Consider the following 27677-nt stretch of genomic DNA (forward strand, 5'->3'; position numbering starts at 1 on the left):
AAATAATGGTTTAATAATGGTAATTTTAGATGACCTTTCGGATGTATTTAATTATAAAACACTTTATAATCTATAATAACATTTATTAACAACGTATTTAATATTTTCTCTAAACTTTCTTGTATATTTAGACAAGCACCTGCAATTCTGGCCAAATTAAAGATACGTTGTGTGTGAATTTGCACATTACATTGCAAAAACGTTTGCAGTTAGTTTTTAATATTACATTCTTGAGGACTCTATGCTTACATTTCTTTTCAGGAGCACTAGAGCTCCTACTTAAAAAATAAATAAAATAAAATCTAAATACCCCACATCATTAGGCACAGATCAAACCTCCAAAAAATATTCATCATATTTTAATATATCATATTCAAAATATCATATTTTCCCACCTCAGGCATTCAAGACCTTTTATCAATTTGAGTTTTTTTCCAGCTTTTTATTTTTGGGGAACCAAAATGGGATTGGTTTAAAAAGGATTTTACACAGAAATCGTTATAAAACAAACATCTACCTACTGCTCTTGTGTCCCTGATAACAATTTAATGATAACAAATGTAACATTTATCATCATTTTCACATTTTTATAGGACTGAAGCTAAAAATACACAAATTGTTTGTCTACAGTCTCTTTATTTTTGTAAAAAAATATTTTTAATTTAAAATTTTAACTAAAACCACAATTTTATTGTTTTAGCCCTTAACATGTCAGATGGTAATCAGCAAGAAATACTTTTGTTCTTAATTGTCTTCCCTATATTTTTCTAAAAATATTAATGTGACAAGGTGTGATGGGGTTGAAGACTGTAACACATTTGAAGGGATACATTGCCTTAAATTTACATTTTTGGTTTTGTTTCTCTCTCATATTGTCCCCTTGTTTCTGGGTCAACATATCTGCATGGCCAACACTGTTTTCTGCTGCAAATGTAGGCACAGTTTCTGATGTATGATGCTTGTCCACGTTTAAGTGGACATATGTCAAAAATTCTATTTAAAACTAAAATATGAGTTGTCATGATTTTGGAGTATATATATTTACTGAAACCATAACTATTTTAACTATTTTATATTTTTCATTAAAATTATTAATAAATGAAGCAAATAACTCAAACCTGTCACAAGTTTACAACCCTGTAACAGTCAGAAATACATATATTTGTGATGGGGTTGAGTGTGACGGGGTTGTGGCCACTGCTGCTCAAGTAACATTGGAGAGTAGACCATATATGGCAGCAATAAAATAAACACATTGTATATACTTATGAATGAAAATAAAATGTTGTAAAAGTAATAATTTTCCATCTTAATTTTATATGACGGGTAGAGTTGTTAAGCTTGACAGTACCCTCCTGACCATAACATGCCTCAAAAATATGAATAAAAGTATGATACCACTAACCATTTTCTGCACCACTATTAAAGAGACCTGAATGAAGTCACATATGAGTGGAGACTAAATTATGGGTGAAGAATGGTTAGTGTGACGGGGTTGAGTTCAGACTGAGAGACATAACTTTACAGTCTGTTTTTTATCAAATATTTTGCTTTTTTTTTTTTATATATTTTTTACAAGAAAGGAACACAAGTAAATGCTTATATTGTTACCAACAATCACAGACACTATGTACATTTTGTTAATAATTTTCTAAGTACAAACTCAGGGACATTACAAAATGCTTGGTTCAAGATAGATACAAGACATTATTTTATGCTAAAAATATAAAAATGCAATAATTATTTTTATTAATTATAATGGGAATCCCAAAGTTTTGTGAAAAGCTTCTAACAATTTTGGTGAACCACCACTTTAGAAACTCTGGGGGACTGAAATATTACTGAATCCCAGGAATGACCCAGAAGTTAACCTTCCTATTGTTATTTGACTCCTTGAAGTTTTTTTTATTTTTATTTTTTTTATTTTTTTTAAACCTTTGTAATGTCATTTTCTAACCTTATTAAATGTATGTCATCTTTTGTGCCAAAACATTTAGATATATAAACTTTTATAAAAAAAAAATTAACTACACAATAAATTCAATTAAAATAATAAGATATAACAATAAAAATCAGGAAGAATAAGTTTCCAGTCAAATGAAATCAGCATCAACAATTCATCTTTGCATGGCACAGAAGAGCACAAATGTGGCATTAAACAATATTTACAGAATTTAAGAAATTTTTGATAAGACTCAGAGTTGGCATTAATGCATCTCATAATAACAATGTTATGAGATTAATGTTTTAAATATAGAAATTTCAATGAAATAAATGACAAATGATTCATTTATACTTTAAATGAAACAGGAACTGCCAGTAGGTGGCATCAAGGCACTGTCTTTATCACTGAATCATTCATTCAATCGTTTCGTTCAAACGGCTGATTCATTTAGGAACGAAGCAAGTGACTCTCTTTATGAATGGGTCATTGAATCATTGACTCACTAGATTTGTTCAAAAGCAAAGATTCATTCATAAACGAAACAGCTCTGTGTCAAAGACTTGCGCAGAGGCAGCTGTGACTTTGTTTTTTAACTATATTTTTGTTGACGAAATAGAGCAAAATAGACAGTGTTCCTAAAATGTAAGTCACTGAATATTAACTTTTGTATAAAATCAAAAATGTATAAACTGTTGTATAAATTCAATTTCACATTTGCAAACTCTCTATAATCATTAAAAAGCTGTTACCCTCCGTTCATCGCTATCTCACAAACTTCCATTTTAATGAATGAAGCTCTCTACACGGCACACTTAATATATTATTTACATCGTCTCTACACTTTGTTTGTTACAATGAATGACAACAACTGCAGTCTGCCTTCACGGTCTGTGCTGTGAGGAGCAGCACGCGCAGCGATAGAGAAGCATTTCTATTGGCTGCAGTCTGCAGATATTAAGCAAAAGACCGCATTGTGCAGCGAACCATAAACACAGCGCTACATTTACTGGGATCGCTTTCGTAGTCTTTTGAATGGATATAATATAGAAATCACTTTAATTTCCAAATAAACCTAACCAGTTGGAAATGAAACGCCGTCCCTCTCGAAATTCACTCCCCGGACTCCACATTGTGCTCATAAAGATCTGTAGATGTCTGTGATTATTCATTTTCTTGGTGGCAGATGTCGACTTCCTGTTGTCAGTATTACTTGTTAACAGATTAACAATGTCTTATGGGAGGCCTGTGAGAACACACCATGTCAGTGTAGCTGAATACTGGCAACAGTTGCTACGGGTTTGGACGAACTTCAGCATAGTTTTTAGGTACATTAGTGAAGCGAATTATTTTTATTTGGGCTGCACCTTCATTGATGTCCCTCCACATATATTCAGGAGAGAGCAGTTTACTAGGTTTGTTCAAAAGGAAATACTTGTTCAAGTGAGACTCCTCTTGCCATACCGCCTCAATGGATCTTGCAGCATCAATGTTCAGGTTCTCCCTGCAGGTTTTGGTGAGATGATGTACATCCTTCAATGAGCCACCAAATGCAGCACCAGCATAATAATAATCACCTTCCTCAGCTGGAATGTATGCTTGAGACACTGGTCTACGTTCATATGTGAATCGATCCCTTGGAGCATCAAAGAACCAAGGATGTATCACGCCTACCAGACGACCTAAAGACTCCGCACCCCAACGGCCATAGAACTTTGTATCTATGTCAAGACAGAAAATATAGTCGGCCTCACTGGACAGTTCATCCTCTATTAGTTTTTCCAGTTTTTCCATCCTGTTCATACTGATGTCCTGCCATCGGTTCAAACTCGGGACCTTTCGAACTGTCAAACTACGGTTTTCACCCATCTTCACTTCAGGAACTGATTCTGGTTTATCTGTGAACAAGTAGTAATGCACTCGAAATCCAACAAAATAATACTTCTCTGCTGACTCCAGAAAATCTTTGACAAAACGTGTGTATCTAACAAACAGAGAAAACAAATACAGGGAGATATATTATGGTTAATTCATCATTTAATCATTACTATTTCCATTAAAAAAAAAAAGGAAAAACAAAGGAGGGGAAACAAATGAGAATTATTAACCCTTTAACGCGTACGATCACACCGGTGTGATCAGTCTTGGCTGGTCCCAGGAGCGTACGATCACACCGGTGTGATTGGAACTTTCAGTGAGTCACGTCATCAACTGCTGAAATTCAAATCTGCTTTCTGGCGCGGAGCCAGATCAGACGCGCGAGCGCTTGTAATATTATCACTTATTCAGTGTTTTCAACCATATAATGCTTATTTCAGATTTCAGACATTTAAATACACATAAGTACTAGCAAAGCCATACATTTATAGTTTGTAAAATATGCACTGATGTCTATGGAAGCAGCAATAATGATCCTTACAAATATAATCTGACGACATGTTTTTATTGATATCATATACAGATTGTGTAGATACTTTAAAGTTTACTCTGCTCCTCTCCCAGTTTACTGGAGACTTACTTTAACGTGTTTCGGGAGGAGAGGATTAATTTACGTGTTATAAATCCCACAGCTGGATTCAGCGCGAGCAAACATGGCGGCGCCCATCACCCGGTATAGATCAACTAACACGATCATTATAAACGTGTTTAAACAACCAAACACATTTACTTGCATATATTTCAGAATCGGAATATCAGATATTTAATAATATAGCGAGTATGTTTGTGAATATTAATAATAAAAAAAGTAAAAACGAAATAAAAGCAATCCATGTGTCATACAGCGCTATTACGGCTGCGGTGTGTCACATGACAAGCATGACGCGTCGCCATGGAAACAATAAGGCTATAAGTTCTAAAATAACGGTCGCCTAAAAAAACTCACGCCGGGGGCTCAGATAGAATATTTTAAACTCACGTGTGAAAGGGTTAATACAAGATGAGAGGTATCATGAAGACTTACTTTCCCAAAGCAAAAACAGTGGTTGCTATGGTCAGATTTTGATGTTTGTAGATAGAGTCGATCAGTGTGGAGTCAAAGGTTCCCTCCCAAATTATTGGAGCTGACCATGATGTCACAGGAGCAACATCTGTCCGACTTCATTAAAAACACGCATGGGTCATTTTTCATTTGTGGTGGCAAGTGTGTCCCTCTACTTTATAACACTTGAAATTAACTTTAAATACCAATAAAGTACATTCTTTCTCATTCATTTTCTTAAAGTTAGCTAAATTTCTGACAATTTCATGTGTCGCACTTTATTAGTGTCTGTGGTGTTTTGTTGATAACTTGCAGATCTGACATATTTTAATCAAAATTTTGATAAATACAAACTAATTAATATTTCCAAAATGTCCCCTGATCTTGAAATCATCATGATGGCAGCCTCCATTTCAGAAAAGTCTGGATTTATGCTGATTTGTTTGTGGAGTTACTGTCTTTTCTGGTAACACCACGGAGCCTGTAGTAACTTGAAATATAAAGTCTGAGGTGTTACTTCAGAATGACAGACATAAGTGGCTGTGTCATTGGTGTTTGATTGAAATTGTTTAAAAATCAAAATGTTCTTAAGCTTTCGTTTTAAAGGATATAGCATATTAAACTAATTTTAAATGCATAGCAATACATTTTATTAGAAAAAAACAAACAAACAAACAAGCATTTTTACAAATTCTGCCTCTCATTTGTCACCCCAATTGAAGAATGGCCCACATACAGAGCTGCAATCATTCCAATCATGAGTGGAAACGGGCTATAACAGGTTGATACTAAAAACATAATACTCACCCTAGTACCAAAGCACTCGGCTGGTTGTAGAACAACCTATAATAAAAATGAATAAGCAGAAAGAACTACAGACATTCTATTTTTCATAAAGTTAACACACATTTAATACATGGATTTCCCAGTTTTGAACTGAAGACATCATCATTTAACTCTCACACAACCACAAAAACAACCATGAACCAACAATGTTTTTCTCTTGAGCTGTAGTCCTCATTAACTCTAGAGCCACTTAAAAATAATGTCACTTTTAAGAAGATGAAATTTTACACACCCTGACGATGAGCGCAATCCAAAGGTCTTTTGCTTCCATTTTGACCTGATAATAACAGAGTCAAACTCTTACTAATTTAAATTTGATTATGTTGTGTGTGTGTGTTGATGAATATGAGCATGCACATAAATACTAGCATATGTTTGCATTTGTTTTTGGGGTTTTTTTGGTGTGTTGAAGAGTGATGTATGTGTATGCACAGCATTACTCACTTGATGATGACTTGTTCTGTTATCTGCTGATTGCAGCTTAAAAGAGTAAAACTTAAATTAATTCAATAATGCAATCTTCTCAAATCAAGAGAACAACACACACTACATCTGCACCATGTTTTTCTAACTCCACTAGACTCACCTGCACTGTATATTGTTCAGGTAAATCAGCCTGCAAAGAAAGACACATAACTTTATGAGGAGAGATCTCTGTAAATGGGTAACTGTTTACTCTTCTTCTCATAGTTTAGAGTTTTATTTCTTATAGTTTTCATGTATACATGTATACACAGACAACGCAGAGTAATGAATTGCTTTAAATCAACCAAGACTTTTCCTGTCCCAAACCTATCCTACAACCTGAACCACTCTTAATATGATACGTCATGAGAATAAAATAAAAATGAACTTTTTTTTTAAAGGGGCCATAAAATGCAGTTTCAGAAATGTATCATTTGCTTCTCAAGGTTAGTTCATAAAGATTTTTGCATTAAAAATAAGGTGCATAAGCAGAATAGAGTGACAATATATGCTAAATACTTCATGTACTCCTCCTGGACACATGTCTAGCAGTGGCAATGCTACTAACTTGAGAAATAATACTGCATTATTATAACATCAATTCACAACCCAAACACAAAGGCAAACCATCTAATATTTCTAAAGAGTAATTACATACCCACTCAATACCATCCCAAAGAAGACAAGAATGATGAGAAAATTCTGACGGAGCAGTATTATTCCTGGAATATTCATCTCCACACTGATATGAAGTTAGAGACTGTGTTGTGGCAAATTTCTATTTCAATGAAGGTATAAAAGTCTTCAAGTCTTTTGAAGATTTATTTTCATGCAAGAAAAGGTGACAGTCACACAGCCATTACAATCATGGCTGCGACCAAGAGAAATACGTTGACTCAGCATTTATACCCTAATCAAATCCGATGCTTCTGTTTTATCCAATCATAACACATTTTCAACATATTTGTCCATCTAACTATGTATCTAACTATGCCCCCTGGTTGCATTTGTATTTATTGCAAATCATTTCTTAGAAACGAGCATTTAGGAGCTGTAAAATTTCCTTCACCCTCAGCTACACACCCACACACAAACATACATTTCCTGTTGGTTTTTTAGCACATCAAAATAACTCAGTCGTACTGATGAAGCATTTAGACAGTTTAAAAGAACACTATTCAGTAGAGTAAAGCAAATAGTACCTATAATAATAAAATTTCCCTTACACTCCTCTTCCCTTACTTTGATAACAATAAAACCAGAAATAATAATAATACAATCTTCTGAAATTTTTGCTCACCATGCTCCTCCTAATGAATTTTCAAATAGGAGGTTGTTAATGAGAAAAACTCAAGTTTTGCAGTTTAACCCTAAAACAGGCAACGTGCACCATGAGATACATACTCACATAGCGACAGAACCACATAGTGATGCACGTAGCCTATCTGATGTGGCGGTAATGAAAAACATTCGGGGAAAAATGTTGGGGAAAACATTAGCTGGTCAAAAACTTCATATTTGAACTTGATTTTGGTGAAATGTTAATAATATAATGACACATGCAAGGATGCAAATAAACGTAGCCTATCTGTTTGCCTATACATTTATATGGTAACACTATACAATAAGATTTCATTAATGTATTAACTAACAGGGAACAATGAACAATACATTACAGTATTTATTATTACAGTATTATTAGTATTATTTTCATATCTTTATGAAATACAGTCGTTCATTGGTAGTTCACTTTAGTTCACAGTGCATTAAACTAATGTCAACAAACAACTTTTGATTTTAATAATACATTAGTAAATGTTGAAATTAACATTAAGATTAATTAATGCTGCAGAAGTAGGCTATTGTTCATTCTTAGTTCATGTTAACTACACTAATTAGCTAATGTTAACTAATTAACCTTATTGTTAAGTGTTACCCTTTGTATAAATGTATCTGTATACAATAAAGCCACAATAGCCTACTTCCAGCCGACAGCAAAAATTTATTTAGCCTATGTCACAATATGAGGTAAATCCGTCCCTGTACATGATGATTTTTGTTGACAAATTGGTTTGTAACAATTGTTGAATAAACCATTAACCAGGGGCCTGTACCATGAAGCCGGTTTAGCTGGCTAGCCAGGTAAGTTTCAGTTTAGTTTGCATCAAACCTGGGTTTTAGGTACCATGAAAGTGGCTTGGCTTTTAGCTGCGTTCATTGCCATAGTAACTTACGACATATCAGAACTTAATTCCCCAGCCCATGTCACACCCCAACGGGGGTGCCAGGGAAGGATGCTGCTAGGCAACAGGGCCCAGAGCATTAAAAAAGTGAGACGTGTAGTGCAGCCCAGGTCAGGGACCCGGCCCACCCACACAGCCCACTTGCCCTGTATGTTTTTTTTTATTTTTTTTTAACTTTCCTTTTCTTTCTTTTATTTAAAATCATGTATAGGTCTCAGCTATTTTGTGATGCATTAAAACAGTGAGACGTATGGTGCAGCCTAGGCCAGAGACCCAGCCCACCCACACGGCACACTTACCCTGTATATGTGTGTATTTATTTATTATTATTTTTTTTTTTTCTTCTTCCTCATTTTCCTTTCACCTCCTATATATATATGTAACAGGTGTGCATGTTTTTCAGCTGATATGTGGTGCATTAAAAAAAATGTGGTATGCAAGTCAGAACCAGCCAGGGCAAGTGGCAGTGGAAGCCACACCAGATACAGACCTGGATGTCACGGCCTACTGGGGACCGGAGGCCAAACTAAAAAATGATGAAGAACAGAAAGAAAGAGAGAGAACGAGGGAAGAGAGAAAAAAAAAAGCACACACACACACACACACACATATATATATATATATATATATATATATATATATATATATATATATATATATATATATATATACACATACATATATACACAATATAAAACCTATTAAAAAATATACCATATACATGCACGTTGTAACATTACGTGTCCGCTAATGAGGTGCACGATGAGGAGTAGGACAAATGAAAGTATTTTATTAATAATCCACAGTAGAATTCCAGGAGCAAGGGGTAGCAAAACACATAAGGTAAACATATAATAGCAGACAAAGAAAGATGGGGGAACACAGGCTTTAAATAATCAACGTAATCAAGGGAGAACAGAAACAGGTGTGGGGCTAATTAACCAATGAGGGAACAGAGGAAAACTGGGTCAACATGTGACACACGTAGATTAACCTTTTCTTAAACCCTTTCTCAGTGTTTTCTCATCGATGTTGTCCTCCACCCCCTCCCAAAACTCAAAGGTTAATATTCAAATTAAGTTCAAATAGTAGTGTAGGTGGAGATGTGTTGTTGTGATTGGTCTCAGACAAAGAAGGTCAACAGATTTATGACTGCTGGAGGGTAATGAGAGATGACAGAAGGGGTGTAATTCTACTGTATTATGAGATGAACAGGATAGATTTTCCATTGAGATATAATCAATTAGTAGATTTTTCCAGGATGCAATATGTATGGATTTTCTTGATTTCAAGTTCATGAGGATAGTTTTCTTGGCGATAGCTAGCGCCACCAGGAGTAACTGACTGTTTATAGTGTCTAAACTGATTATGGATATATCGCCTAGTAAACAAACTGATGCCGAATTTGGGATGTGACATCCCATACGATAGTGATTCAATGACCTTTTCCCAAAAATTTTTAATTGGGGTACAATACCAAAGGGCATGAACATATGTATCTGTTTCATTTTGGGTGCAATGTGAACATGTTTCTGAAGTGAATCCCATTTTAAACAATTTCTGTCCGGTTAAGTGAAATCTGTGAAGTACTTTATATTGTACAAGTTGCAAGTTGGCATTTTTTGTCATAAAGTAGATATTTTTGCAGATTTGTGTCCAGAAATCGGCATCAGGAGCAATAGATAGGTCTGATTCCCACTTAGCATGTGGTAAACTTAATGTGTTGTCTGATTTTTAATATTATTCTATATATTTTGGAGAGTAGTTTTTTTGAGGACGATATATTAATTAACTCTGAGATTAAAGGTGAGAGTTCTAGATTAACGGTTCGAATATTAATTTTTGATTGGATATATGATTTGATTTGTAGATATTCCAAAAAACTATTACTCCTGATGCCGTATTCCCGGACCAAATATGAAAATGAGGCCAGATTATTTCTGTGAAAGATGTGTTGGAGTTGTGTTATACCCTTTTCTGCCCATGTGTGTAAATTAAGTGGCTTTTTATTAACTGTATAATCTGGATTATTCCAAATGGAGGTGTATTTAGATGGAGCAAGAGGAGTGTTTGTTATTTGGTGAAATTTCCACCAGGCTGTCAGAGCTGCTGCTATAGTTGGTGCTTTAAAACAGGGGTGTTTTTTGATTGTCTGACTATAGAATGGTAAATCTGAAATTAAAATATCCTTACAAATTGTTTGCTCAATATCTAGCCATATGTTTTCTGATGAGTTTGGGTGATTCCATTTGTATATCTGTTGAAGCTGATTAGCCAGAGGGTAGTGGTAGAAATGTGGTGCTTCCAATCCTCCTTGTGTTTTTGGTTTCTGTAGAGTAGATAGTTTAATTCTTGGGGTCTTATTTTTCCAGTAAAATTTGGTAATAATTGAGTCTAAAGATTTAAACCAGGCGAGGGTGGGTTGTGTTGGGATCATTGAGAATAAATAATTTAGTTTAGGGAGTATAGTCATTTTGATTACTGATATTCTGCCCATAATGGATAGTGGTAATTTCATCCAGCGTTGAAGATCATCATTTATTGTTTTGAGTAATGGGGTGAAATTAAGACCAACCAGCTCTGACAGCCTGGGGGAAATATTAATGCCTAAATATGTGATGTGATTGGTGCATAGAGGGATAGGCGATGTCTGGGATGTCCCATCCAAGCTATTGTGATTTAATGAAAGAATAGAAGATTTACTCCAGTTGACTGAATATTCAGAAATGTGAGAAAATTAGTCAATAAGTTTAATTGTTTCTTGTAATGATGATGAGGGATCTTGCAAATATAGTAATTTGTCATCTGCATAAAGACTGATTTTGTGCTGTATGTTTAGTGTTTGAACTCCTTTAATGTAGCTGTTTTGGCGGATGGCTGCTGCTAACAGTTCGATAAAAATGGTGAATAATGAGGGAGAGAGTAGGCATCCCTGTCTAGTTCCCCTGTGCAGTGTGAAGCTAAGTGATGTTCGTCCATTAGCGATGACAGTGGCTGAAGGTGATGTATATAGAATTTTAATCCAATTAATGAATGACTCCCCAAAACCAAACCTCTCTAATGTGGAAAACAGGAATTTCCAGTTGACCCTGTCAAAGGCTTTTTCCGCATCCAGAGTGGCTATGATGGCTTTTGCTTTTTGAATTGAAGAATAGGTCATTAAGTTAAATAATCTGCATGTACTGGTGGATGCTAATCTACCTTTAATGAAACCGGTTTGATCTGGGTGTATTATAGATGGTGTGACCTTTTCTATTCTATGAGATAATACTTTGGCGATGATTTTAATGTCAGCATTGATCAGAGAAATGGGACGGCAGCTTGATGGTAATTTTGGATCTTTATTGGGTTTGAGAAGAAGTGTAATTGTGGCAGTATTCATATTAGCTGGGAGTTTTAATTTTTGTTGTGGCTGTTCGCCACTGATGTCACACATTCATGTGCACACACTCCATTAACTCAGGATCAAAGCCTGGGTTGACAAAGAAAGCTGATGATCAGCATCATGGTACCAGTAAAGCCAGACTAGAGTTGTTTGGTTTTGTCAACTCAAAACTAATCCTATAACTCTGAATTTGTTCATCTGCCATCATGCTACAGGCCCCTGAACTATTATAACTGTCTATCTGCTTGACTGACAGTTTTATTGATCACTGAGAGAGCATTGACTTGGCATGATGTTAGTTCAATATAAAATTTATTATTATTATTTTTTAAATAGCTTAGATGTAGTAAACTACTTTTGGCATGTTGCTTTAGCTTAGCTTGCTACATTTCCCTACACTGGTGCTGCACCTGCTGCCTACTTATACTCACGCTATATTTATTCAGTTTTCAGATGATGTATTAATCTCAATTTCGAAATCGACCCTTATTTTTGTGGTCTAGGGTCACATATGTGAAAACTATCACATAGTTCTAATTAAACTATAGTATCTAATGCTTGTGTTGGTAACAGGGTTAAAAAAAATATCAAAACATGAGGTAGAAAAATAGTCATAAAATAATAAATTACATAGGCTGAGATAGCACTTTGTCATTCTTGTCATTTTGAGGTGTCATCATTTCATGGATATTTAAAAAATAAAAATATTATGTTAGTTTATTTTGTAATTTTTGCAAGTGGAAAAGGCATTGATTTCGTAGAATGACCCAGGCCTATATGCCTGCATTTACAATAAATAAATAAATAATCAGTGTTGGGCAAGCTACTTGGAAAATGTAGTGAGCTAAGCTAACAGTTACTCTTCTTTAAATGAAGCTTAACTACACTAAAGCTACAGCCCTGGGAAATGTAGCAAGCTAAGCTACAGCAACATGGCAAAAGTAGTTTACTACATCCAAGCTATTTAAAAAAACAAAAAACAATTCTATTGAACCAACATCATACCAAGTCAATGCTCTCTCAGTGATCAATAAAACTGTCAGTCAAGCAGATAGACAGGCATGTTCAGTTTAATCGTTTATTCAACAGCTGTTCCAAACCAATTTGGCAACATCAGTATCAAATACAGGCCGGATTGACCTCATATTGTGACATAGGCAAAATAAATTTTTGCTGTCGGCCGGAAACCTCCTATTGGTTAGTTGATTAGTTGGTATTGTGGCTTTATTGTATACAGATACATTTATATAAATGGTAACACTTCACAATAAGGTTCAGTTGTTAACATTAGTTAACTAGTGTAGTTAACATGAACTAAGAATGAACAATACTTCTGCAGCATTTATCTTAATGTTAATTTCAACATTTACTAACGCATTATTAAAATCAAAAGTTGTTTGTTAACATTTATTAATGCACTGTGAACAGTGGCGGCGCCAGGGCGGGGCTTGACGGGGCTATAGCCTCATCAGAAACTTGCTTAGCCCCGGCACAGCCCCACCAAGGATTTCCAAAAGATTTTCCTGTTTTTTTAACTGTGGTGTCACTCTCATTAACATTGAAAAATAAATATTAAAAACCTAAAAAAAAAGGTGCCCAATATGTGGCCTATAAACAATTAATAATATGAGGGAGGGGTCAAGCAACTCAAGCAAGCAACGGGCAAAGTTTGCGCAAGACGGTGAACGTCAATTCACTATAGAGAAAGTGAAAGTAAAAAAACTGACGGTTAACGCTGCAGTAACGGCGCATATTCTCTGAGACAACGAGAGACTAATCTACTTTAACATATGCTGATAACGGTATATAACTGTCTTAAATTATTCCCTTAATATTTCTCTTGTGGCTCGTAAAGTGAAAAACATGAGACGAAACGTATTTCGCGTTAAACAGGTTGTTTTTGAAAATCGGTGCATGAAATAAAGCTGCTCTAAATTTTCATTGATGACTGCAGTGTTAATAATAATAATTATAGGCCTATAATTAATTGTATAAATTAATAGACCTGTTTAAAAAAAAAAAAAAACTTTTTCAATGAGGAGTAAGCTAATAGCCTATCACAGCGCATTGCGGAGCAATAATTTAATCTAATTTAATAATAAAAGTAATCTAATAATAATAATAATAATAATAATAATAGGCCTAATAATAAGAAGAATGTAACAGGCCTGCATTAATTGGAAATGCTAAATCCTCTTAATTTATGCTTTTGACAATGTCTCTGGCTATCTACACATGCATGATACAATGCAAATCAGAACGGGGAGGTTATCACCCGCAATGTGTGCCCGTGTCGAAATGACTAGATATGTGTAAAATAAAAAATAAAAATAAAGATAACTTAAATAAATAAAATAAAACAAAACAAACAAAAAAAAATCCTAACTTTCTTTCTTTTCTGTATTCATTCATAAATTATATTACTTTGTAAGTGTCATATTTGGCAGTTGGCATTAGAAGTTATTACTAATAACAGCAGGAAAAAAGTTAAATATGCCTTTTTCGAAGCTGTTGTATATAAAAAACTGATAGCTAAAGTTAGGCGTTCATTACTTTCTCTCAATTTAATTAGTTTTTTATCACCCCCTCTGAACTGTTAAGCCCCCCCACCCCTTAGCACCCCCAACAAAAAAATCCTGGAGCAGCCACTGATTGTGAACTAACATGAACTACCAATGAACGGCTGTATTTTCATTAACTAACATCAACAAAGATTAATAAATACTTTAACAAATGTATTTTAATGAAATCGTATTGTATAGTGTTACCATGTGTTTAGGCCTACAGATAGGCTATGTTTATTTGCATCGTTGCATGTGTCATTAGATATTAATATAAACATTTCACCAAAATCAAGTTCAAATACGAAGCTTTTGACCAGCGAATGTTTTTTTCACCCCCTGACTCGTGTCACGTTTTCCCCAGTTTTCTGTCATTATGTGGGCGTTCAGTTTTTTCTGTTATTTGGCCAAAGTATGATATTATGAAAGATTCAGCGCTTCGCACGAGATATTTGGCTGTGACTCGACAACAAATGCTAGAGAAACTCTTCTCCGCTCCTCAAAAACAAAAAACAAACAAACAAAAAAGCATTAGCCTTTATAAATAGTGTTTTTTGAGTAAAGAAACCGCTGTACTTATTCAATCAACAGTTCTTTATTTACCTTCAGACTGCAAATAAGCTGAGATGCTCCAAAATGTGCGCCGCACTTCATTCATTGACGAAAGAGGCGGGAGTTTGACTGACAGTTTGAGGAGCCAATGGCGTTACGAGCTTTAGTGTCTGTGGCGTCACTTACTGATCCAGGATCAGTGATCCGTAGCTGTTATATTTCTGATTTGAGCTCGAGTTTCAGAATGCTTTCTTTGGAAAATGTAACGTTAGCTTTTGTTGACGCTACCGCGCTACTTGATCAAAAAAAGAGCTTAACTACCGAAAAGCTATTTGATTCAGAAAGCAGTGACGCTACCGCCACGCTACTGAGAAATGTAGTTAAACTAGTAGCGTCAGTACTTGCAGCGACGCTACTGCCCATCACTGTATATAATAATAATAATAATAATAATAATAAAATCACCTGGCCTCTTAATTTGATTTAAAATGATTTGCCCCTGTGACTATTTAAGTATCACTGGTGTTTCAAATGTACTTCTATTTGTGTTTTGTTACATTTAAAGTTTCTGAGTTTGTGAATGTTAATGTGATAACAAAACAAGGTCAAAAGGTCAAACATTATAACATCCCAGTTAAAAATGAAATATTAATGGATTATAATTCATGGCTTTTGAGCAGTGTTTTTGTCTTATATGTTTGTGTTCATTTCAATGTTTTTGTCAGTCCTCTGTGTCTTTGCTGATACAGATGAATCTGCTGGAGCTCCACCTGGTGGATAAACATGATATTTCACTAATAGCTCCTCTATCATATATTCTATTTTATTTTGTAAAAGTTCTTAAAAAGCTGATATGCATCTGTATTTAATGTATATTTTTAATTATTTTATCCTCTTTCTGTACAATATTAAATAAACATGCTTTGATATATTCTTAAAGTATATTCTTCAGGCCTCTTTTCTGTCCTCTGAAATAAAGAGTAGCAAACATCACAACATGCATTTGTGCCATCCTTCATCTCTTGAAAGTGACGTGACATGTGGCCAAGTATGGTGACCCATACTCGGAATTTGAGCTCTGCATTTAACCCATCCAAAGTGCACACACACAGCAGTGAACACACACACACTGTGAACACACAGCCGGAGCAGTGGGCAGCCATTTATGCTGGTTACGAGTCCGACTCTCTAACCATTAGGCCTCGACTGCCCCTATTATCTTGCTTCATTAATACTGAAATCTGATATAAAATCTGTTCAAATTTATTGAAACCTTGAGTATAAAAAGTAAAAAAAAAAAAAAAGGTTTCAGACTCATGGTGTCAACATGAGCACCCAAAAAGACTAATACAACAATTGAGAATCAGGGCCCGGTGCGAGGTAGAGAGCGGGGCCCCCTCAAAGCAGGGCCCAAAGGACGGCCATGTTAAGAATAGCAGATCTATACATGATGTCCCACTGACAATACGATCCTCTGGATTTTATGATATACAACAAAATCACTTCATATTACTCCTGGATTCTGCATTTAATTACATGTATTCATTAAACAGACACTTTTATTTAGAAAATAATTTTATCTATCTAGAGAATACATGACAGAGACACTACCAAGCTGTTAAAAAATGTTAGATGAAAATAAAGGATTGGCGTATTTAGTGAATTTGCATATATATATATATATATATATATATATATATATATAATTTTATTTTATTTTTATTTTTTTAAAAGGTGACAGACATTGTTCTCATCATGTCTGTGGGTGTTTCAGCTGAAAACACACTGTTAATCAGTTCTAGGAAGATGTTGACCGCTGGAGTGAAGAAAAAAAAACAAAAAACAATGAGTGTGAAATGAGAATCTGAGAAGAAAAACAACTGACCGCAGTCACACGGTAACAAAAATACATGTGTGAATATCAGTCACTTCTTCAGTTTATGTTCCACTGCTTTTAGTTTGATCTTTATCTCTCATCACAACTATTTTAACACATTTTCACATTCATGTCTGTTTAACCCCGTGATGCACAGATGTTTGGCCTGATCAAGTATCTCCATTGCCCTGCAGCTTGTAAAACTGTTGGTTGGTTTAGTTCAGTTTTGGTCCAGTGGTTTTCTGCTCTCCACAAACCACAATGAAACTCCCCTAACTAGTCACTGAATCACCACATGAAAAGAGTTCAGCAAGAGATCTGAATCTGAATGCTTTACATGAACAATACATGCATTGTGTGCAAATACAGATTCAAATAAACATGCAGATATTAACTCTGCAGCCTCATTGTTGTGATCTGGTGCAAAAGAACATTAGGTTTGCAAACACCAGCCCAACACAACATGCTTTTGTTCTGCTCTGGCCTTCAGTTACTCATTGATTTGGTTTTCATCTACACTGATGCATTTAACAGATACTTTTTCCCAAAGTGACTTACATGTGACTCATATCTTATATCTTCTTTAGTCTTGAAGATTAAATCAGTGCATCTTGCATGGTCACGTTTGCCTGATGGTTGATCAAATATACTGCATCCCAAAATACAATATTCTACTCGCCATCAGAATCACTAATGACATCCTCTCCACTTCATTATGTGATACAAAATAAATTCTTCTGCATCTGCATTATTTTTTTTTTCATTCTATTATACTTGTTCATTTAGCACACACTTTTAATAAGAAAATACAACAGACACTAGGCCTTTTATTGCAGAAATAAAATACAATAAATAAATAAGAATGACTTAAATACAACTACTACATGAAAAGAATGATCAAGAGAGAGAAAACTTTTAGTGAATACACATTCAAACCTTTAAAATGACTTTTAAAAGGTGACAAACATTAACCTCATCATGTCTGCGGGTGTTTCTGCTGAAAACACACTGTTAATCAGTTCTAGGAAGATGTTAACCGCTGGAGTGAAAAAAAAGTGTGAGTGTGAAATGAGAAGCTCAGAAGAAAAACAACTGACCACAGACACTCGGTCGCAAAAATAAATGTGTGAACATTAGTCATTTCTTTGGTTTATATTCCACTCTGCTCTAGTTTGATCTTTATCTCTCATCATGACTATTTTAGCATTGTTTTTCATGTCTGTTGAAGCCCATGATCTACAGATGTTGGACTGATCAAGTATCTCCATCGTCCTCCAGCTGTTATAATCATTGTTTGATCCAGTGGTTTTCTTCTTCCCACAAACCATAATCAAACTCCAGACCAACTAAACCACAGACATCAGCAGCATCAGTCACTGAATCACCACAGGAAATTTATTTTAGCAAGAGATGAGTTAAGTACAATCTGAATGATTCACGTCAACAAAACATGTATTTTGTGTGAATATAGTAGCAAGTGATCAATTGAGAGCAGATGAGAGAGAAGAACTGCAAGTGCAGAGACACTCCAGCCTTTAAACACACTGTGGTTTAATGAGCTTCTGCTAAAACAAATGCTGATAAACAGTCCATTAAGAAACTGAAGCTCTCAGGAGCCAAAAATATCCTTATACTTCTACTTTTATACATGTGAACATGTGAGAGAGAGATGGAGTGTGAAAACTGACATTGCATTGGACATTTTGTTTTGTTTTTTAATACTAAACAATAGCATTCAGATGTGCTTCATATAACAGAATCAAATCTGGTTGATATCACATTTGTTTAAAATTACAGAACTGTACAGAACAGTGCACAGATAATGAGAGCTTGTACAGGATCAGGATCTACACGTCTGTGTGAACTGAAGAGATAAACGAGTTCTGATGACTCAATATGACTCACTTGTCCAGTATTACTCTTTGGAACAATATTACATACATTCTGAACCATTTACAATTGATTTTTTACAGGTTAATGTCACTGTGTGAATGATTTAGACTAAAGGTCAAAAGGTCAAACATCACACACAGATAGTTGATCATTATATGATATTAAATTAATTATTCTAAATTACCAATCTAAATGTCAGAATGTTTTTAATCTTCATATTCAGTCATTATAACTCAGTTTAATGGTGTACAGACAGTGCATCTCTCCTAAAGATCCTGTTGGAGCGCCAACTAGTGACAGAACGTGTCATGTCTAAATTATGTTATGAGTTATGTGATCACCACCTGATCCTGTATTTGATTTTAATTAAGATTTGATCTGATCATCATCACTAGACGCTCCTGTGAAAATCTCAGTATATTATTCAGTGATCTGTGAGTTTGATGAGGAAATATTAACAGACTTGTTATATAGCAGCTCAGTTTCCTCACTGAACTCTGATTAAATCTCTATCATAGTAAAAGTCATTAAAATCCTCTGTTTCCAGAGATGAAATATAATATTCGGAGGATTTTCACAGTATATGTATTGTCATGGCTTTATTGTGTGTATTGTTTTCTCTCTTCTCAGAGCAGATCGCCTCTGCTGGTAGATGCTGTAACTACACTATCTGGAGACACAGAGCTCTTCTTCTTTGAAGGCCATTCAAACGAATATGTGTAGTTGTATTTTCAAACAACATATGAAAATGTAAATATTTCATTATATTATATTTTATTTGTAACAGGGATTGTAAGTGAGGGGAGTGAATGACCAGCACTCTCTTCCACCCTCAATACCACTGAGGTGAGACAACTTGAGCACAGAACCCCCAACTGCTGCCTGTGTGTGTGTGTGTGTGTGTGTGTGTGTGTGTGTGTGTGTGTGTTCATTACTCATTGCTGTGTGTGTTCACTTGGATGTGATAAATGCAGAGCTCATACTCGGTCACTTTCACTTTCTCTCTCCTGCTGAAGCTGCTGTAGCTCCCTCTTGTGACTGAATATGAAAATCGCTCATCACTCTGATATTGTAGTGCTTTAGGAGCTCATATGTGGAAAATGTGTTAATTATCACATTGCTTCTTTGATCATTTTTATACAGATTGACAATTATGTTGATATCTTGCTCTTACTGAAATCTGAAAAGTCTGAAATCTGAAAGTTATTTTTATTTATTTATTTATTTTTTTGATGATGATGAACCAAAAGTTTAGAACAGATTAAAATAGAAAATACACATTTGAATTATTTAAAATGATTTAAAATAGCAATGTTTATTAATTGTAAACATGCTCTCTAATTCATCTCACTGGTAACAACTGTCAGCTAACATCGTCGTCAAATTCATCTGCCTCGTACTGTCATGCTGCTCTTTTGAACTGTCGGTCCATCTCGGATAAAGCCCCTTACCTCAACGAACTCATAACTGACAATAAGCTTGACTTTTTGTTTCTCACGGAAACTTGGCAAGTTCCTGATGACTTCCTGCAGTTAAACATACTCACGCCATATGGATATAAGCAGTTGTCCAGGCCACGACTGCATGGTAAAGGGGGTGGTCTCGCTGTCATCTACCGTGATAATCTCCGTATCACACAACTCGACTTCCACGACACCGATACATTTGAATATATGGTTCTGAAGGCTGACTCTCTTACTATCATTCTACTCTATCGTCCTCCCAAAGCATTTTCAAACTTTTTTTCCCAACTTAGTGAACTGTTAACCCTTGCCTGCTCCATGTCTTCTCCTGTTCTCCTGCTTGGTGACTTTAATATACATGTTGATGTTGTTTGCTCTAACACCACTCAACTACTGTCTGTTTTTGATTGTTTTAGTTTGTCTCAGCATGTTAATTTTCCTACTCATTCTCATGGTCATATCATTGATTTGATCTGTACCTCAGGTGTTGGTATTTGTTCCATCTCTTCCTCTGATACTGGTATCTCTGATCATAAACTCATAGACTTTCACTTTAGTTTGCCTATACATGATAAATCTGCAAAGACTGTTATATCCTACCGTAATTGTAATAATGTTGACGTCACATCATTTTGTTCCTCTATTGCTTCCTCTAATCTTTCTGATGTTTTTGATTTATCTTCTCCTTCACTGTTTCTTTCAAATTTTAACTCCATATTATCTGATATTTTGTCTGTACATGCTCCTGTTAAGACTAGAACTGTTCCTTCTACTCATACTTCTCCCTGGTTTACCCCCGACCTTCACATCCTCAAGAGCTCCGGTCGACGGCTTGAACGTCTCTATAGGAAAACTGGCCTCACTGTTCATCACCAAGCCTTTCTTGAACATCTCAAAATTACAAATCTGCCTTACACTTAGCACGCTCTAGTTTTGTTTCTGCCATGATTAATAAAGCTAGTAACAGACCAAAAGCACTATTCGACACAGTAAATAAACTTACCAAACTCCCACCTAATGATACTGCAGGTTCAGCTGAATTCTGCTACTCCTTTCTAAATCATCTTCTAGACAAGACGGCTGCCGTCCACCAGGGCTTTTCGAACAGCACTATCAACTTTAACTTTGAGCCTAATCCTCTGGTCATTCCCTATCCTACTTCTCTCTTACTAATCCTTCCTCTGTCTCTCAGCTTATTTCGAAATCCAACTCCTCTACCTGTCGACTAGACCCAGCTCCTACTTCTCTCTTAAAACAGTGTCATTCGGTAATTTCTGCACCTATCTCTCATTTCATAAATGCTTCGCTTGTCACTACTACTTTTCCTCAGTCACTTAAAATCGCTGCAGTTACCCCGGTTCTCAAAAAACCCAATCTCGATCCGTCAGTTTTATCCAATTATCGTCCCATTTCAAACTTGCCATTTGTTGCTAAATTACTGGAAAGTACTGTAGCAGCCCAGCTTCGTCCTTCCTAGTGGCAAATAATTTCTTTGATCCATTTCAGTCAGGCTTCCGTCCAAAACATAGTACAGAAACTGCCCTTGTAAAGGTAGTTAATGATTTATTACTCTCTTGCGATACCGGCTCTCTATCGTTACTTCTGTTACTAGACCTCAGTTCTGCCTTTGACACTATCTCTCATGATTTACTCATCTCTCGACTTTCGGCTGTGGGTATATCTGGTACTGCTCTTTCCTGGTTCTCTTCATATCTATATGATAGACACTTTTACATTTCTGCTCGGGATTTCAGATCCCCTACTGCCCCCCTGAAACAAGGCGTCCCCCAGGGTTCCGTTCTGGGGCCTTTGCTGTTTATTATTTACATTTTACCACTGGGTCAGATACTACAGCGTCACGGCTTTAGCTATCATTTTTATGCTGATGACATCCAAATCTACACGTCATGCAGGCCTTCCCTATCCACCCAAATCGACAAAATTTCTGTTTGCATGCAGGATATTAAAACTTGGCTTAACTCTAATTTTCTGAAACTAAATATGGAAAAACCGAGATCATCATCATTGGTACTCCTGCACTTACCACCAAAGTTCCCGCTGACTTTACTTGTGATATTACTGGCACTCTAAACACTCCATCTAGTATCGTCAGAAATCTCGGTGTTATGTTTGACCCATCTCTTTCATTTCAGTATCATATTAACTCTCTCTAAATTGGCATTTTTCACTTACGACGAATTGTCCAGCTCCGTCCTTTCATAAGTACCAAAGATGCAGAAACTCTCATTCACGCTTTTGTCTCATCTCGCCTCGATTACTGTAATGCCCTCTTCATTGGCTTGCCAGCTACCACTATTGCTAGATTACAGTATATTCAAAACTCAGCCGTCAGATTCTCACTGCACCAAGCGTTCAGCCCACATCACCCCTATTCTAGCTGATCTGCACTGGCTACCAGTGGCCTATCGCATCAAGTTTAAAATTATCCTGCTTACTTTTAAAGCCTTGAATGGTCTGGCTCCTTACTATCTCTGCAATCTGCTCCACCCCTATTCTCCACCACGTTCATTGCGGTCCTCTGATTCTCGCCTTCTCACCATCCCTCGATATCGCCTCTCTTCCATGGGGGGCAGATCGTTCAGTGTTGTTGCCCCTAAATTATGGAACTCTCTACCCAGATCACTGTGTCTTGCCAATAGCCTGTCTGAATTTAAATCGCTGCTCAAAACTCACTTGTTTTCAGAATGTTATCTTTCTTAGTTAACCTCTGTTTACTTTGTTTTATGTTGTATATTACTCTTTGGATTTCTGATGTTGTTTTCTTTCTGTTTATTGTTCGATGTTTTCCTCCCATTTCTGATGTTTATTGTAAAGTGTCCTTGAGCTCTGGAAAGGCGCTATATAAATAAAACTTATTATTATTATTATGTAAACTGTTTTTTTTCTTCATCATTTTATTGCAGAATTTGCAGATTACAATGCAAGACAGAGATCATATCCCACTTTCTAACATTTCAAATTTCCTTTTTCTTGTACTGCCATCATGTGCTGAAAAAGATGAAGTGCATTTAAAGTAATTTCATGGCAGCACTTGAAAAGCAATTAAAAGCCTGTCTAGATGGTAATTTTAAACAATAAAAACAAAATGTAATAAATATAATTTAAAACGTCATATTTCAATTAACACACAACCATTGTAATTATTCAGTGAATAGTTAAACTAAATCTGATTTTATAGGCACATTTTCAGTCCCTGGGTGTTTGTGATTTCAACAAACACAATTAGAAAATACTTTTATTTTATGTGGGACTTAGATGAGGAACATTTTAACTCCAGAACATATCTTTGGAAAACATATCTAATTTAAATTAATTTAAATATTTAAATTAAACCGGATAACACATGTATTATGTAAAATACTAATAATATAATAAATGCATGTTTTTGCTTCATCTAAAAACAAAGAAGCTATTTAAATGCAATTTAAAAAGCTCAACACACAGAGATTTATTTCTCACTTTCACTGGACAAATTTTAGAGGCTCATAAAAGCAGAAACATGTTTTGTTGTTGTAGCTGGAGCTGAAATGTTGATGATGTCAGAGTGATTGACACTTGTGGGCGGGTCTTATGTTATTAAAGTGAACTCGTCCCCTCCTCCTCATTCACTTCATCCAGATCATCCGCATTCAACTCACATTCTCAGTTCACACATACACGTTTTAAATTTGTATATTAATCAGTTTGAGCTGAGTTAACTGCAGAAACATAACAGAATGTAAGGAAGAGCCACAGCTGCCCCATGGGCATATATATATCTCTCCCATCAGCATATATTTACTTTTAAAAATAGTATTATTATTATTATTATTACTTTAAGTAATTCCACTGTGCAATAATAAATATATATCATTTCTTTAAGTAATACTGAACTTTTATTCTTGTGTTGTTGTGAAGATGTTTGAGTTTCAGTGCGGCTACCACATACCTGGTCTTTAACCTTTTCAGTGGTGAGTTTAAAATATTCCAGCGGTCCCCCCAGAGTGAGTTTTTTTTTTAGGCGACCGTTATTTTAGAACGTTTCCCCTTAATGTTTCCATGGCGATGCGTCATGATTGTCACGTGACACACCGCGGCCACAATAACACTGTATTCAAGGATTCAAAACGTTTATTGTCATATGCACAGTGAGGAAAAGCAAGTTTCCCTGTACAATGAAATTCTTTCTTTGCAGTCCACACTGAATGCCAAGACAAGTGCAAATTATGTAAAAATAAAAACAGACATACACCTAAATAGAATAAAAATAAATAGAAAAATACACATAAATAAGAAAAGAAAACAGTAGTGCAGTAGTCTGTAACAACTGAGTGCAACTACATAATAACAATAGCAGCTTTAACATTAATAATGTGCAAATCAAGATGAAGATACTTGATATGAAATAGCAGCAGTAACATTAGCAATGTGCAAAATTTTTGCTGTAGCAGTTTAGTCCACATATTCTATGAGATATGTGAGACTAGTCTGTGTTCACTGGCTACCCGTTTAACAGTCTAATGGCTGAGGGAAGAAGGAGTTCCTTAATCTGAAGTCCTACATTTCACACTCCTGTACCTCCGTCCTGAGGGTAGGAGTGTGAACAGTCCATGTTGTGGGTGGGTGGGGTCCTTAAGGATGGAGGCAGCTCTCCTGTGAACTCTGCGATGGTAAATGGTCTGCAGGGAGGGCAGTGGAGTCCTGATGATCTTCTCAGCAGTCTTCACCACTCTCTGCAGACGCTATGTCCTCACTGTAATGCTGCCATACCACACGGTGATGCAGCTGGTCAGAACGCTCTCAACAACACAGCTGTAGAAGTTGCTGAGGATCTTAGGTGACATGCCAAACTTCCTCAGCCTCCTTAGGAAGTACAGCCGCTGTTGTGCTTTCTTAACCAGCTGGGTGGTGTTGAGTGTCCAGGTGAGGTCCTCGCTGATGTGGACCCCCAAGTATTTAAAGCTGCTCACCCTCTCCACTTCAAGATCTCGGATAAACAGTGGCTGGTGAGTTTTCCTCTCCTTCCTCATGTCCACTATCATCTCCTTTGTCTTGTCCGTGTTGAGGGCGAGGTTGTTGTCCTCACACCATGTCATAAGTCTGGCCACCTCCTTCCTGTAGGCTGCTTCATCTCCACCAGTGATCCGTCCTATCACTGCAGTGTCGTCAGCGAACTTCACAATGATGTTGTCCTTGTGAAAGGCGACGCAGTCATGTGTGAACAGTGTGTAGAGGATGGGACTGAGAACACACCCCTGTGGGGTGCCAATGTTTGTTATGATGGTGTCTGAGGTCCTATTTCCAATCCTGACAGACTGCGGTCTACCAGTCAGGAAATCTAGGAGCCAGTCGCAGAGTGTGGGGTGTAGTCCAAGTGCAAGCAGTTTGTGGGTGAGTTTATGGGGGATGACCGTGTTGAAAGCAGAACTGTAGTCAATAAAGAGCATCCTGATGTAAGTGTCTTTATCTTCCAGGTGAGAGAGGGAAATATGGAGAGCAGCAGCAATGGCGTCTGAGGTGGACCTGTTGGTCCGGTATGCATACTGCAGGGGGTCCAAAGTGTCTGGCACGCTGCTCTGAATTTGGGCCAGCACCACTCTCTCAAAACACTTTGCGATGATTGAAGTGAGTGCTACTGGCCTGTAGTCATTCAGACAGGTTGGGGGGCTCTTCTTGGGAAGGGGGACGATGGTTGAGGTTTTGAAGCAGGTTGGGACAATGCTTTGACTGAGGGAGAGGTTAAAGATGCACGTGAGTACGTCGACCAGCTCTGTAGCACAAGCTCTGAGGGCCCGCCCAGGTATGTTGTCTGGCCCTGCTGCCTTACGGGGGTTGATCTTCCTCAGTGCTTTGTGTACCACAGCTGATGAGACGGTAGGAGGGGGGAGGGGGGGTTGGGTGGTCTGAGTGTGTGTGTGCCTCCTCTCTGTGTTGACGTTGGAGGTCTCGAAGCGGGCATAGAATATGTTGAGGTCATCCGGCAGGCTGTCTGAGGGGCAGATGGATGGCTTTTATTTCGTTTTTCCTTTTTTATTCAAAATATTCATAAACTTGCTTACCATATAATCAACTATCTGATATTCCGATTCACAAACATGTGCAAATGAGTGTGTTTTATCGTTTAAAAACAGTTCTAAATGATCTTGATCGTGATCTGTAATGTGATATGGGCGCCGCCATGTTTGTTCGCGCGGCAGTTCAGAGAGTCCTGTCAGTCAGATTTACATCACGTAAATTCATCCATTTCTCGCGAAATACATGTAAGTAAGTGGCGGGTGAAATGGGAGAAGAATAGAGTTAACTTTATAGTTACTTACACTATGTGTATTTGATATTAATAAAACACTTCTGAAAGTTATATTTGAATGGATTGTTATTGCTGCTTCCATAAACATCTGAGTGTATTTTACGAACTCTAAATGTATTGTTTTACTAGTACTTATGTGTATTTAAATGTCTAAAGCATGAAATAAACATTATGTGGTTAAAAACACTGCATAGGTGCGATTATATGACAAGTGCAGCGGCATCTCAGTGTCAGACAAAGCGCGAAAACGCAGTTTGAATTTGGCAGTTATGCGACGTCACCGAACGTTCTAAATCCCATATGTGGGACCGTACCGCTCAAAAGGTTAAAAGAATGAATGTATAAATATGCAGTCGTGGCCAAAAGTTTTGAGAATGACACAAATATACATTTTCACAAAGTCTGCTGCTTCAGTGTTTTTAGATCTTTTTGGCAGATGTTACTATGGTATACTAAAGTATAATTATTTGTATTTCATAAGTGTCAAAGGCTTTTATTGACAATTACATTAGGTTTATGCAAAGACTCAATGTTTGCAGTGTTGATCCTTCTTTTTCAAGACCTCTGCACTCCGCCCTGGCATGCTGTCAATCAACTTCTGGGCCACATCCTGACTGATGGCAGCCCATTCTTGGATAATCAATGCTTCGAGTTTGTCAGAATTTGTAGGTTTTTGTTTGTCCACCCTCCTCTTGAGGATTGACCACAAATTCTCAATGGGATTAAGGTCTGGGGAATTTCCTGGCCATGGACCAAAAATTTTGATGTTTTGTTCCCCGAGCCACTTAGTTATCACTTTTGCCTTATGGCAAGGTGCTCCTTCATGTTGGAAAAGGCATTGTTCATCATTAAACTGTTCTTGGATGGTTGGGAGAAGTTGCTCTTGGAGAATGTTTTTGTGTCATTCTCAAAATTTTTGTCTTCTAAAGTTGATTCAGCTGTGGGATCGAGGCACCTGCAGTGCAGAGCTTGCTCAGGAATGGCAGCAGGCAGGTGTGAGAGCATCTGCGTGCACAGTGAGGTGAGGACTTTTGGATGATGGCCTGGTGTCAAGAAGGGCAGCAAAGAAGCCACTTCTCCAGGAAAACATCAGGGACAGATTGATCTTCTGCAGAAAGTATCGTGAATGGACTGCTGAGGACTGGGGCAAAGTCATATTCTCCG

General features: G+C 36.5%; 1 protein-coding gene across 2 annotated transcripts; it reads right to left on the reverse strand.

The window, feature by feature from the left end:
• Positions 1-1422: 1422 nt before the first annotated feature.
• LOC131529717 (globoside alpha-1,3-N-acetylgalactosaminyltransferase 1-like) lies at positions 1423-7182 on the reverse strand. Of its 2 annotated transcripts, XM_058759567.1 has the most exons (7): positions 6892-7182; positions 6355-6384; positions 6213-6248; positions 6001-6045; positions 5730-5765; positions 4905-5039; positions 1423-3926 (listed from the first exon to the last, which is right to left on the reverse strand). In XM_058759567.1, the coding sequence occupies exons 1-7, from the start codon at positions 6966-6968 to the stop codon at positions 3236-3238; spliced, it is 1050 nt and encodes a 349-aa protein (XP_058615550.1). In that variant the 5' UTR covers positions 6969-7182; the 3' UTR covers positions 1423-3235. The 2 variants fall into 2 exon arrangements, with proteins under 2 accessions (XP_058615550.1, XP_058615551.1); XM_058759568.1 differs by lacking the exon at positions 4905-5039 and having other exon boundaries at positions 6892-7180.
• Positions 7183-27677: the final 20495 nt, after the last annotated feature.

This window comes from Onychostoma macrolepis, chromosome 22 (assembly GCF_012432095.1).
Source record: "Onychostoma macrolepis isolate SWU-2019 chromosome 22, ASM1243209v1, whole genome shotgun sequence".
NCBI lineage: Eukaryota > Metazoa > Chordata > Actinopteri > Cypriniformes > Cyprinidae > Onychostoma > Onychostoma macrolepis.

Coding starts and splice junctions, on each gene's coding strand:
- LOC131529717 (XM_058759567.1), bottom strand. CDS start 6,968: ATGAATATTCCAGGAATAATACTGCTCCGTCAGAATTTTCTCATCATT. Junction 6,249..6,354: donor CTGAACAATATACAGTGCAG/GTGAGTCTAGTG, acceptor TACTCTTTTAAG/CTGCAATCAGCAGATAACAG. Junction 6,046..6,212: donor ACAGAACAAGTCATCATCAA/GTGAGTAATGCT, acceptor TGTTATTATCAG/GTCAAAATGGAAGCAAAAGA.